Consider the following 14,705-nt stretch of genomic DNA (forward strand, 5'->3'; position numbering starts at 1 on the left):
TAAGATAATTCTTCGAATTCTATAAAGATGGGGAAGCTTTGCTCTCTATTCATATCCCATATCCCATATCTGATATCTATATAGTTTTATAATTGTTAAGTCCTGTTGTTCAGCAACCACAAGCATTGCAATTAAGCCCAAATTACACCCAGGCTCAAATTCAACAACCCACACAAGAATCTTTTCACCCAGAAACCTACAGGTGAATTTCGTGTAAGTCATCTCATATTACCTTTTGATAAACCTCCTCTTGCCAATCACCCCCCATTTGCCTGTCCTGTCTGAGCCGTGGAATATAGAGACGCTACAGAACCTTGTAAGTAATTTGAGATTGTGGCTGCTGCATAGAGTGCATATGTGGCGGGGGAAGCTGTCCTTGCTGCAGTGAAGAAACAGGCTTCCTTGGCTTATTTGTGTTTATAAAATTTAATATCTGCTTCTCATAAGATCCCAACTTCTCCTTGAAATTGGGTAATATGCTACTTTTAGGAACCTGTAAGAATGTTATAATACGCTCCAACATAGTCCTAAACATTTTCAACTTCTCAAGCATATCTGACTTTGGTTGTTGCGGAAGAGAATCAGACTGGAGAAAACAATAACAAACATAATGTTAGAAGAGTTTTTTAGGGTTAATATGTTTTTTTTTTTTATAGGTAAGTAGAGAAATATACAAAAAGCGTAAAGGTGCCCGTAAGCATAAAGGAAATATACAAAAAGGACACCAAAACAGGAAAAAAATAAAGAAAAAATAAAAAAACATCTACAAAACCCAAAAACAGAATGAAACCCAAACACCCCAACAAGAACCAGCCCACAAAACCCAGAGACCATTACATCACAGCAAGGGCACTCTTGCCTTGCCCCAGCTAGAACCAAAACCCTTAGCATCATAATTAATCGTGCACTCTAAGGCTGCGTGAGAAACTAGCCTCCTATTTTGGTCTCAGTATTCAATTTTACAATATATATATATATATATATATATATATTATGAGGGGAGAGAGGCTACGTGAGAAAATAGCTTCCTATTTTGCATGCAAACCTCTTACACATAATAAGAACAAGATCAGTGGTAATGGACAAAAGATCAAGTTATAAAATTACCAATAGTTATGGTGGATGCCATTACCACCATAATTATGATTGAAAGGCTGACTAATGAGTAAGCTCGGTAAATGAATTGCACAGGGAAACATTCGAAGTTTAAAATACCTGCTGCAATTTAGTAGCAATTTTCTGGTGCATTTCATTTATTTCAGGTAAGTACATCTCCTTCATGGCTTTGATCTGCAATATAATATAAACAACATATATATTATCACCAGACATTAGTTGTATACATAAATGCTGCCATTAGTAATTTTCAAGATATATTCAGATACAGCTTAATAAAGAGAAGAAAAAAGAAAGAGGGTGGGGGGGAAGATTTTCCAATCAAGTTCACTCGCATCTTTCTTGATAGGCACACCACCAGACCAACTTGATGGGAAAACCTTACTAAATTAGATCAAGTTGTCAGCTTCAATTTTTTTTTTCTTTTGTTTAACCTGCTCAGGATACAGTGGTTCCGCTTTAGCTTCACTCACATCATTTGCATGTTGCACTATTATCCTCACTAATACAAATACCATATACAGCATTATAGTATCAGATTAATGAGTATCTTGACTCTCTATATCATCATTTTCTTTTTTTCTAAAAGTATTGTTAGGAGCACTTTTTATAGGATAGTAAAAATTCCATATAAGCTTCAACAATGTTGTTTTTTTTTTTCCAGAAAAAAATAAAAATAAAAAAGTGTTCATATTCTCTACTGCTAAGATAATTCTTCGAATAATATAAAGATGGGAAGTTTTGTTCTATATACTTATATAATTGTTATATCCTGTTGTTCAGAAGCCAGAGACATTGCAATTAAGCCCAAATTTCACCCAGACTCGAATCCAACAACCCACACAAGAAACTTTTCATCCAAAAATCTGGAGGTGAATTTCGTAAGTCATCTCATATTACCTTTTGATAAACCTCCTCTTGCCAATCACCCCCATTTGCATGTCCTGTCTGTCCTTGCTGCAGTGAAGAAACAGGCTTCCTTGGCTTATTTGTGTTTATAAAATTTAATATCTGCCTCTCATAAGATCCCAACTTCTCCTTGAAATTGGGTAATATGCTACTTTTAGGAACCTGTAAGAATGTTATAATACGCTCCAACATAGTCCTAAACATTTTCAACTTCTCAAGCTGATCTGACTTTGGTTGTTGTGGAAGAGAATCATACTGAAGAAAACAATAACAAACATAATGTTAGAAGAGTTTTTTAGGGTTAATGGGTAATGAAGCTTTAGTGGTGAATCATTAACTGTTTGCGGATGATACCTTAATTTTTTGTGGAGCACAGGTCGAGTATGTTCGAAATTTGGAGGTATACTTTCTTATGTTTCGAAGCAGTGTCAAGGTTGAGGATCAATTTAGGAAAATCCGAATTGGTCCCTATTGGCGAGGTAGAAGATGTAGAGTCTTTGGCACATATTCTGGGTTGTAGAATTGGGTCTCTGCCGATGACTTATTTGGGTATGCCGTTGGGGGCGTCGTTCAAATCTATTTCTATTTGGAATGGGATTATTGAGAAGGTGGAACGAAGGTTAGCTAGTTGGAAGAAACTATATTTGTCCAAGGGTGGAAGGGTGACTTTGATTCACAGTACTCTTTCTAGCATTCCTACTTATTACTTATCTCTGTTCCCTATTCCTGTGAGTGTAGCTAAGAAACTGGAGCGGCTTCAAAGGGAGTTTCTGAGTGATTTGGGTGATGAGACTAAATTTCATTTAGTCAATTGGCATCGAGTCTGTACTCCAATTAAGGTTGGTGGATTGGGTGTTCGTAATGTTATTAATTTTAATCAAGCCTTATGGGGGATATGGATTTGGAGGTTCTCTCAGGAGCGCGATGCTTTGTGGAGATCGGTGATTGAGGTGAAGTATGGGAGTGTGAGGGGAGGTTGGTGTTCTTTACCGGCTACGAAGCCTTATGGTGTCAGTGTTTGGAAGTTTATTTGAAGGGGGTGGGATAGTGTTGCCAAGTTTTTGCGGTTTGAGGTGGGTGATGGGTCTCATATTCGCTTTTGGCATGATCTTTGGTGTGGGGACAAGCCTCTCAAGCTATGTTATCCAGCTTTGCACTCTATTGCGCGTTTTCCTGATGCTTGGGTGGTGGATAATTTGTCTGTGGTAGGAGGCGTGGTTCATTGGAATGTTCTCTTTACGCGCTATGCTCAGGATTGGGAGGTGGAGGTGGAGATGGTGATATCCTTCTTTGATCAGTTATACTCTACTCGGGTTCGGCATGGGGAGGTTGATAGGGTGGTGTGGAATCTTTCCAAGAGGAGGAATTTTGAAGTGAAGACTTTCTACAAAGTTTTAGATTGTGACGAGGCGGCCTCTTTTCCTTGGAAGGGTATATGGCGTGTTAAAGATTCGAAGCGGGTGGCGTTCTTTGTTTGGACAGCGGCTTTAGGAAAAATCTTAACTCATGACAATTTACGTAGGTGTGGTATTGTGGTGGTAGAGTGGTGTGTTATGTGTAAGAAGCATGGGGAGTCCGTTGATCACCTTCTTCTTCATTGTGATGTGGCACGGGTTGTTTAGAGTTTTTTTTATAGCTTGTTTGGGGTGGAGTGGGTTATGCCTAGTAGTGTCTTGGATTTATTGACTGGTTGGGGCACTTTGCTGGGTCGTGGTCCTGTTTTCCGTATTTGGAAGTAGGTTCCTTTATGTGTTTTGTGGGGCTTGTGACGTGAGAGAAATTCTAGGCTTTTTGAGGACGTGGAGGTTTCGGTTGGGGCTCTTTGTAGAAATGTGCTTAATATGTTATATCTTTGGGTGTCGGCGCATAGCCCTGGTAGTATGTTGTTCGCTGACTGTTTACTTTCTTGTTCTTTTATTTCCTCTGTATAGGGGCACTTTTGTATACTTCATGTATACTAGGGTTGCGACCCTTTGCGCTTTTTAATAAATTCTTACTTATAAAAAAAAAGGGTTAATATTTTTTTTTTTGATAGGTAAGTAGAGAAATATACAAAAAGCGTAAAGGTGCCCCTAAGCATACAGGAAATATATAAAAAGGACACCAAAACAGGAAAAAATAAAAAACATCTGCAAAACCCAAAAACAGAATGAAACCCAAACACCCCAACAGGAACTAGCCCACAAAACCTAGAGACCATTACATCACAGCAGGGGCACTCTTGCCTTGCCCCAGCTAGAACCAAAACCCTTAGCATCATAATTAATCGAGCACTCTAAGACTGCGTGAGAAACTAGCCTCCTATTTTGGTCTTAGTATTCAATTTTACAATATATATATATTATGAGGGGAGAGAGGCTACGTGAGAAAATAGCTTCCTATTTTGCATGCAAACCTCTTAACACATAATAAGAACAAGAACAGTGGTAATGGACAAAAGATCAAGTTATAAAATTACCAATAGTTATGGTGGATGCCATTACCACCATAATTATGATTGAAAGGCTGACTAATGAGTAAGCTCAGTAAATGAATTGCACAGGGAAACATTCGAAGTTTAAAATACCTGCTGCAATTTAGTAGCAATTTTCTGGTGCATTTCATTTATTTCAGGTAAGTACATCTCCTTCATGGCTTTGATCTGCAATATAATATAAGCAACATATATATTATCACCAGACATTAGTTGTATACATAAATAGAAATATCAGGCTGCCATTAGTAATTTTCAAGATGTATTCAGATACAGCTTAATAAAGAGAATAGAAAAGAAAGGGGGGCAGGGGGAAGATTTTCCGATCAAGTTCACTCACATCTTTCTTGATAGGCACACCACCAGACCAACTTGATGGGAAAACCTTACTAAATTAGATCAAGTTGTCAGCTTCAATTTTTTTTTACTTTTGTTTAACCTGCTCAGGATACAGCGGTTCCGCTTTAACTTCACTCACATCATTCTATATAGGTACTCCACCAAACCAACTTGCCTCATTTAAATTGATTAAATTCTAATTTTCCGGAAACTACTCTCATTGCCCAAGATAATGGGTGTGCAGATTTTCCAACAGTCCATTTTGGTAAGAAATATTTTACATATACAAATAGTGGCAGAGCCAAGATTAAAAAGAAAGAGCTGAAACAAAATTGATTGTTAAAAAAATTAAATAATATAAGTAAAAATAAATGAACAATTGAACATTATTTAATTATCGTTTAAAACATTTAAATGTGAATTATAATTTTTTTTTTACATTAATTTATTTAGTTGTTTTTGACAATTTTTCATATTTTGAAATGTCTATATATTTGTCAACATATCAACTTCAAAGAACAATCCAAATATAAAAATTTAGAAAGGTAATTTGTTGTAAATTGAGAAAATAAGTCCATGTGAAACATTGACAACATATCTGAAAATTTTCAAGAAGTTCTGTGCGCCTTGATATCTTTATAAAATTATTACAATATCTAGTTTTTTCTACTCTTTATCCAAGTTTTCGTTCCCAATCATTAAAATCTGCGTATAGAGAAAATTGTAAAAAGAATTGTTGTGGTATTGTAGAGAGAATTTCTTTAAAAATAAGAAACAAGTAATCAAATAGAGAAAAGATAGAAAACTTTTTTGGCAGCATCATCCAAACGGCTATACAGCTTTGATTGTTTTAACATTCTAAACGAAATTTTTTTAACTTTCTAAATGAATGCCCTACAATTAAACATTTTATTTGTGTTTTGGAGTGGGAGAAATTATTCTTTATTTTTTTAAAAAAAGAAAAGAAAAGAAAAGTAGTTGACCCAAGTGCGAGGAGCATTATAATGAAGAGGAATACTAGGCATCCAAACACTTGTTTCCAGAATTTGGTTCCAAACTGATGTGTCACAATCCTATGAGATTGTGGCACACTTCCCAAAATGATAGATCTCATGAGATTGTGACACATCAGTTTGGAACTAAATTCTGAAAACAAGTGTTTGGATGCCTAGCATTCCTCTATAATGAATTGGCAGGGGAGGGGGGACCACTTTGATTTACATAAAGTGATCATTTTTGTGTGTTTTGGAAATGAGGCAACTAAATAAAAGAAAAATAATTAATCTAAGTAGGTTTTACATTAGTTTTGAATTAGAGGGTCAAGGCCTTTTTATTTAAATAAAATAATTGTTTTTTTAAGGAGCCTAGCAATTGCCCCCTTGGCTCCTCCGGTATAAAAATCTTAGGACCTAAAAATAACTTTTATATTAATATCTAGGCCTCGTTCTTACTGTGTTCTCTCCTGTGCACCAAAAGCACTTTCTGTCAAATTATGTAAGCAGTAAAATCAATCCATTACACATGACAAAAAAAAAAAAAAGACAAACTATTGTTTAAAGCATCACCAGATAATTAAATGCATCGTCTCATGAGTTAAAAATACATTCTAGATTCAGTCAATGTAAGTTCCACTGCTTTGCAAGAAGCTGACAGAACACAGGTCCTTGTTTCCATTTTTTATACATTTCTGTTTAATTCTAGTAGCTACTTTTAGACATAAAAGTTCCTCCAAGTCCAATGCTCTGATCTTACACTCTCTCATATTTTATGATCTTTTCAGAGCTAAACACTACTTATACTAATCAAAAGCCACAAATCATCTCTCTCTCTCTCTCTTTGCCATATATATATTTGGATAACTAATACTTCCAAAATTAGTGTCAAATTCTTCGCTAAAATACAATTATGAATACTTTAAACAACACATAAACCAAAACTAGTCCAACTTTCAACTAGTTTTTTTATGGGTTAAATGACTCAGAGGTACCTGTAGTTAGGCCCTAAAACAAATCGCCGCCTTGGTTTGAAAATTTATCAAAGGTGGTACCTATCGTTAATGAAAAAACCTAGTTGGTACTTTCGTCAGCCCTCTGTCCATTTTTTTAACGAACCTCTACGTCACCCACCTTAGAATGCCGACACATGTCCTGGTAGGCACATCACCCATGTATCGCAGGTGTTAATTATGCTTTCAATGCCACGTATGATGAGAAAAATAATTAAAAAAAAAAAAAAAATACCTCAATTTCTTTTATTAAAAATAAAAATAAAAATTGAACAAAAAAAAATGGAGTGACCGACCACCCCCATTTTGGCCAAGGGGTGGCTCGAGCCACCCCCTATGGCTAGTCAGGGGGTGGTTCGGCTACCCCCAAAAGGCCTAAGGAAAAAAAAGTAAAAATAATAATAATAAAAATAAAAATAAAAATAAAAAAAAAAAAATTGAGGGTTGGCCCTTGGGGGTGGAGTTGGGTTCTACCACCCCTAAAAGGCCACAAGAAAAAAAAAAATAATAATAATAATAAAAAATTTTAAAAAAAATTATAGGGTTGGCCCTTGGAGCCACAAGGCCAAACAGGGGTGGCCGGCCACCTCATTTTTTTGTTCTTCAAAATTTTTATTTTTATTTTTTAAAAAAAAATAAAAGAAAAATTGAGGTACTTTTTTTTATTATTTTTCATTCTACGTAGCATTGAAAGCATAAGTATTACTTGTGATACGTGGCCACGTGGCTATCGGGATAGATGTCAGCATTCTAAAGTGGGTAACGTGGAAGTCCGTTAAAAAAATGGACGAAGGATTGATGGAAGTACCAACTGAGTTTTTTCATTAACAATAGGTACCACCTGTGATACAATTTGAAACCGAGGTAGCGATTTGATTTAGGGCCTAACCATAGGTACCTCCGAGTCATTTAACCTTTTATTTATTAATTTAGGAGCTTAACAAGAATGGTTTGGCTGATTGTCACTAGTATCGTAGACTACCCACTGAATTCCAATTTCAGTGTCATTTGCATGTGTGCAACACTATTATCCTCACTAATACAATTACCATATACAGCATTATAGCATCAGATTAATGAGTATCTTGACTCTTTATCTTCATTTTCTTCTTTTCTAAAAGTATTGTTAGAAGCACTTTTTTCAGGATAGTAAAAATTCCATATAAGCTTCAACAATGTCGTTTTTTTTTTTTTTTTTTTTTTTTTCCTTAAAAAAATAAAAATAAAAAAGAGTTCATATTCTCTACTGCTAAGATAATTCTACGAATAATATAAAGATGGGAAGTTTTGTTCTATATACTTCTATAATTGTTATATCCTGTTGTTCAGAAGCCAGAGACATTGTAATTAAGCCCAAATTTCACCCAGACTCAAATCCAACAACCCACACGAGACTTTTCATCCAAAAATCTAGAGGTGAATTTCATAAGTCATCTCATATTACCTTTTGATAAGCCTCCTCTTGCCAATCACCCCCATTTGCATTTCCTGTCTGAGCTGTGAAAACTAGAGATGATACAGAACCTTGTAAGTTCATTGATTGCAACTGAGGGTTCATTTGATTTTCATGAGACTGCATTTTAGTAATTGGAGATTCTGGCTGATGCATAGAGTGCAAATTTGGCGGGGGAAGCTGTCCTTGCTGCAGTGAAGCAACAGGGTTCCTTGCCCCATTTGTGTTTATAAAGTCTAATATCTGCTTCTCATAAGATTCCAACTTCTCCTTAATGGCTTTGAGCTGCAATATAATATTAGCAACAGATATTATCAAACTCTTCATTTCTTCAGGTACCATACCCTCTATAGGAAATGTACGTGGATAATATATCACCAGACATTAGTTGTATACATAAATAGAAATATCAGGCTGCCATTAGCAATTTTCAAGATATATTCAGACAAAGTCTAATAAAGAGAAGAAAAAGGGGGTTTGAGAACAAAAGAATTTTTAAATTGATAATATCCGTACATCATCCACAAACACGGTCCTCTCTTGATTTCTTGAGACAGTATGCCAACATTAATCGAACCCAAACTGCATGCAGCTAAACTACAAGAATCATCTTTTTCTTTGACATCATGTATAATGCTATGCAAAAATACACAGTTCATTCATGCACAAAAATACAAAAAGGCCAACACCTTTCCCAGTTCCGCAGCAAAGAATCTCCACCCCCTGCCTTCTCGTCCCTAAGCCACAACAATGAAGCCTCTACGACCGCCAACCCCATACACCTCCAACACCAAAAAACGACCAGACCTGTTTGAGCGTCTTTGGACTATAAGAGCTCTACTCCCCTCCCTAGACGATTTGAAGAACTCAGCCACCTCTGCCTTACGAACCAAATCCTCCACCATGAAAGGCAACCAAGCAACACTCACCTTACCCAGCAACACGACACGGGATAACCCTCAGCCTCTTTCAACCATCCAAAGCAAAGACTCCCCTACTAGCACCGACAACTCATAGGTTTTGAACTCAACAAGAAACAAACTCAAGAACCCCATTGCAAGAACAAATGCAAGGGAAAAACTAACGACACGCGCCATCAAGTTATTCATTGGTAGACATTTTTCATTTGTTCTGATCATGGCTGGTGAACAGTGTATCGCAGATTACCATCTGAATTCCAATTTCAGTGTCATTTGCATATGTGCAGCACTATTATCCTCCCTAATGCAATGCCGTATACATCATTATAGCATCAGATTAATGAGTATCTTGACTCTTTATCTACATTTTCTTTTGTTCTAAGAGTATCGTTAAGAACACTTTTTTCAGGATAGTAAAAATTACGTGTAAGCTTCAACAATGTCTTTTTTCCTAAAAAATAAAAAATAAATAATTGAAAAAGAAAATTCATATTCCCACCTGCTACGATAATTCTTCAAATCCAATAAAGATGGGAAGCTTTGTTCTCTATTCGATATTCCATATTTATATAGTTTTATGATTGTATGTCAAGTTCAGCAACTACAGACATTGAAATTAAGCCCAAATTTCACCCAGACCCAAATCCAACAACCACCAAAAGAAACTTTTCCGCCAAAAATCTACAGGTGAATTTCATAAGTCATCTCATATTACCTCTTGACAAACCTCCTCTTGCCAATCACCCCCATTTGCATGTCCTGTCTGAGCCATGGAATCCAGAGACGCTACAACTGATGTGTAAATATGAGCACCTGATGATTAGCCGCTTAGAAGGGAAATAATTTAGAGAAGGCCGGCTAAGAGAACACTAGACTAGTGAAAAATAAATTAATAATACATACATTTGATATCAAAGAAACTTCATTCCGAAATATCATGTCCACATAAAATAACAACTCTGATGTAAACATGTGAAGTAAAAATAGGGCATCCCAGGATTAAAGGTGAATTACTTTACAAATTCTCTGCATACTAAGTTATTAAGACTTCTCATCTAGTTTCAATTGATCCACTGTGCATCCCTCATCGAACGTAAAATTCCTTAGAGGCTTCAATAGGTTGTTTTCACCTTAGAGTTCAATGTATTTTTAATTGATAAATTTGTTGCGTATTGGTTGCTTGTGATCACTGGGATCGCTATTCCGCGTGTTGCATTTTTGATAACCCATTTAAATGGCATAGCCACCCAACAAATGCTACATATACATATTCAACTCCATGTATTCTCCCCACATCCCCACCAATAAAATTTTGGCAATACTACATCTCAGGATGTGAAAGAAAAAAAGTTCAAGAAAAAAAAAGGACCATCTTTAGACCTTTCAAAAGAATTGCGTGCTTGTTCATAATGATAAAGTCACATAAACATAAGTAATTATGTATACATACAATTTATGTACCTGTGCAAGTAAGGTATGTATGGATAGATAATGTGTAAATGTACGTTAACTATCCATTTACTAGTGTCAAAAGCAAAAAATTAGAGAGAGAAACAGGATGGATACTAAATATGTAAGTAAAATCATGCACGACGCTTTATATACCTGAATCTGGGTGCTCATTGCTACTGCCAGCAGCATTGGATGGCAAAGAATTGACTATAGGATTCTGAGACTTGGTTTCCATTGTAAGCATCTTCAGAGATATTTTTCGTAGATAATCTGACTGAAATGAGGGATCAACAAAAAAAAAAAAAAAATTAAAACCTCATGGCTCTATAAGATGCAAAAGAGAAAAAAAAAGTATCGTGGTATTATCTATTCTGCAAGTACGCATGCAAGGAAATGTACATATACATCACGAAAATTATGGGAGCATTATGATTGAAGTACCTGGCTTGTGGCAGCAGTGTAAATCTTTTCCTCAAACCTTATGGCCATTTTCTTGGGTTCATGTAATCCCTCTTGGCAAGAAACAGGAAGATGCCTCTTCAATGTGTCCATTCTATAAACATAAGACGTATTCTTAATAAATACCAGCCATACAGAGATCCAAATTGGTAAACTATGCTGACAGTGCAGAACTTAAGCAACAAAAACAGCAAGAGAAACTATAAATACAATTTCATAAAATTTAAAATGAATAAAGAATAAGAAACATATACTTTTTCCAGCGAAAGAAAATAGAAGCAGCAACACGACTGTTTAAGCTTCACCATCTGGAAGTCACAAACTTGGAACTCCCATAAATGTTCTCTGAACTTTATTTTTCAGTTTAGAGAGAGAGAGGGGGGGGGGGGGGGGGGGCGACACTGCACTAGCATTTTAGCAAGTTTCTTTGGGACTCAACTAAGACATAAACCATTCACAAAGGCAAGAAAACGTATAACTATCTCCCTTTTAAGATGATACCACATAACTTCAAAGGAATAGCTCCATCTTTTTTCTTTTTTCTTTTTTTTGATAAGTAAAGTATATTCAAAAATCGCAAAGGGGCGCAACCCATAGTACACATGACGTATACATGAAGCACCTAATTCAAAGAAAAAAAAGAGCACCAATCTATAAATTCAAAATAAGAACACTCATGCATAAACTGAATTTTCTCTCTCCACATAAACAACGTTTGTAGCATCATTTTCTTCAAGTTCATCAAATTAGTCTCACAATCTTCAAAACAGCGTGCATTTCGTTCCCTCCATACACACCACATCAAACACAATGGAGCCATGGGCCAAATTGGTATCAAAGTCCGATTACCCTTTTGCCCCCTCCAACTCCAGCTCCATCTTACCGTTGAAATGTTCATATACAAATCAAATTTGTTGAACGTCAAACATTACATACATTCCAAAGCCTAGATGTGTTTTGCAATTCCATATTTGTTCCAATAATGCCTAAATTAAACAACCAAGCTTCCACTTAATGCTCCTCCATTCAATATTGTAAACACACAAATCTCAAGCTTACAACATGCCTTTGCTTTTTTTTTTTTTAAAAATCCAGTAAACATTGTTTATGGTGTAAAAAGCTACAACAAGAACACACTTCTATCAAGCTCACTAGGGAGACACGAGACCAACAGGCAAGCCAGAGAATCTGACCCTAATAGCAATATTTATAAGCAAAAATGCATCTTAATTCAGTCACAAAAGGCAGCCAAAACGATGAAGGTAAAGTTGGTCAAATGAAAAATAAATAAATAAAACATGAGAAACCAAGCATAAAGCAATACCCAATTACTTCGAGAGCGCAATCACTGTACTTGTAACTATATAACACGGCATACACGGAACCTTACAACTAGAAATTAGAAACCCTTTCTAGTTTTGATCATATATAAAACTGAAACTCTCAAATCAAACATAATCCGTAAATATATATATACTGGCTTTGGGAATGTAAGGATACTAGGGTTTGTGGTCTGTTTGCCGGAGGCCTAAGGGCTGATACCATATTGGGACAGGGGGAATTTTGTAAGGCATAATCTGCTCGATTTTGCCACTATCACTATCAGATGAATACTCTACTGAAGATGTTTCGTCTTTTAGTTGTAATAATTCTTCACTGTCGCTTTCCAATTCTTCACTGTTGTTTTCCTCCTGCTCCTCCGCCTCCCCCAACGGGAGCTTGAATCGGATTGGGCCTCCAACTATTGGTATCCATCGAATTTCTCTAAATAATATCAATTTACAAGCGAATCGAAGCGGAGCTTTCACCACCGTTTAACTCAAATTCAAATCGCTCAAATTAGAAAGAAGCGGATAAATATGAACACCCGATTTTGATTCTTCACGGTCCGGACCCAAATTTTGAGAGAGAAAGATCGAGTGGGAAGGGAAGAGAATTTGTGTGGGATTTTTTTGGGGGAAGGACTTTATGTGTAGCGTCTGTTTGTCCGAGGAGAGAGAAAAAAAAAATTGTTATATTTCACAATTTTTTTTTTTTTTTTTTTTTTAACGGAATAACAAGTGCTACTCATATATCTTCAAAGCCCCAAGGGCATACAAGGTGAGAAATGAGGGACAGACCTCTCACACTCTAAGCCAGAAGGATCTGGCTTAAAAACAGCTGCCTAGTAGAATCACTAATATCACTAGAATTACAATAAATCCTCTAACTAAAAAAATTATAGTAAAACTAGTGCCACACAAAGGCAAACTGTACATAGAAACAAGGGAAAATACAACACAAAGGCAGAAAACCCTAAATAAGTCGCTAGCAGTGGAAAAAGGGGCTGATTCGCCGGAGTGACGGCGTGTGTCCCACACGCGCCGCATCTGAACGCACCCGGCCAAAGATCCGACGCCGGAGACCCCAGACGCCGCCAAGCGCGGCCAGAAAGTGTGGAGCGTGGCCAGCACGCGCGGCTAGAAAGTGCGGAGTGTGGCCAGCACGCGCGGATAATAAACAGAGACGTCCTGGCGCGTGAGGGTCACGCGCCGATCTCCGATGACCTGCACGACCACAGCTTCCAACGCCCAGGGCAGAACACGGCAGGGACGACGGCTGGGTAGCGCGTGTCCACCAAGAGTCAACGGACATGTGTAGATCTGGCGTCGAAAATAAGAGAAAAATCGAGAAAGTCCGTCCAGAAAACATGCCGTTGACGACACCAAAACCGGCCTCACTCCACCGTCGACTGCTTAAGAAAGGTCATCCTGCCCAGAAACAGAAAAAAACAAGAACAAACACAGCCACCATAGCCAACAGAGCTAGGGGCAAAACAACCGCCACCGGTTTAACCGGGGGGAACAAAACTCTCCAGTCCTAAGACTGAGAGGAACAAAACAGCCGGGAGGAGGGAGGCGAGGCCTCCCTGCCCGGCGGAACGGTTCAACACATAGGGGACTCTCTGAACGGAGGTTTTCAGAGAGAGAGAATAAACGTTTGTGCCAGCTGTGACAGTCTTCATATTTTTATTTATAAATATTTTATAATATTAAGGTGATAAGTTCAAATAATTTTTTTAATATTGACTAATTCAAAGCCAAATTGAAAAAATAGTTATAGTAATTTTCAACATCACTCAAAAGTAGCATTAACCTTATTTTCATTTCATTAATCTGATGTGAGCTTCAATTTTTTATTTTTTTATTTAATAAAATGAATTTAATAACTGATAAACATGACAAAACTCTAATGAAATAAAAATATAATATTTAGCGTTACTTAAACAAATATGAAAGAATGAGAAGATATGGCTTCTTTGTTTACGTTTTCTTTTTCCATCTTTTTATTTTTTATTTTTTAAGTAAAGTTAATTAGAATTTTTATCGAGAGTATTAATTAATATGGATAAACATGGTTAATGTGTGTATGAAGACTCGGAGTAAATAAATCAATTTAGTTCGAATTTAGTTCAATTCTCCCAATAATTGGGATTTCTTGCAATAATCCATTCTTCTCCAGTAAAGCCCTTTTATTTCTGAATAGAATTCAATTACAGTTTTTCGGTGCAATAATAACTAATCAGTTGGTTCACATTTT

At 36.5% G+C, this 14,705-nt stretch overlaps 1 protein-coding gene across 1 annotated transcript; it reads right to left on the reverse strand.

Moving 5' to 3' along the window:
- Nucleotides 1-11,402, reverse strand: LOC133864129 (mediator of RNA polymerase II transcription subunit 15a-like). The gene is made up of 9 exons (XM_062300356.1): nucleotides 11,381-11,402; nucleotides 11,109-11,220; nucleotides 10,821-10,941; nucleotides 9,931-10,028; nucleotides 8,287-8,580; nucleotides 4,592-4,666; nucleotides 2,017-2,280; nucleotides 1,216-1,290; nucleotides 1-586 (listed from the first exon to the last, which is right to left on the reverse strand). The coding sequence occupies exons 2-9, from the start codon at nucleotides 11,217-11,219 to the stop codon at nucleotides 305-307; spliced, it is 1,320 nt and encodes a 439-aa protein (XP_062156340.1). The 5' UTR covers nucleotide 11,220; nucleotides 11,381-11,402; the 3' UTR covers nucleotides 1-304.
- Nucleotides 11,403-14,705: the final 3,303 nt, after the last annotated feature.

This window comes from Alnus glutinosa, chromosome 3 (assembly GCF_958979055.1).
Source record: "Alnus glutinosa chromosome 3, dhAlnGlut1.1, whole genome shotgun sequence".
Lineage (NCBI taxonomy): Eukaryota > Viridiplantae > Streptophyta > Magnoliopsida > Fagales > Betulaceae > Alnus > Alnus glutinosa.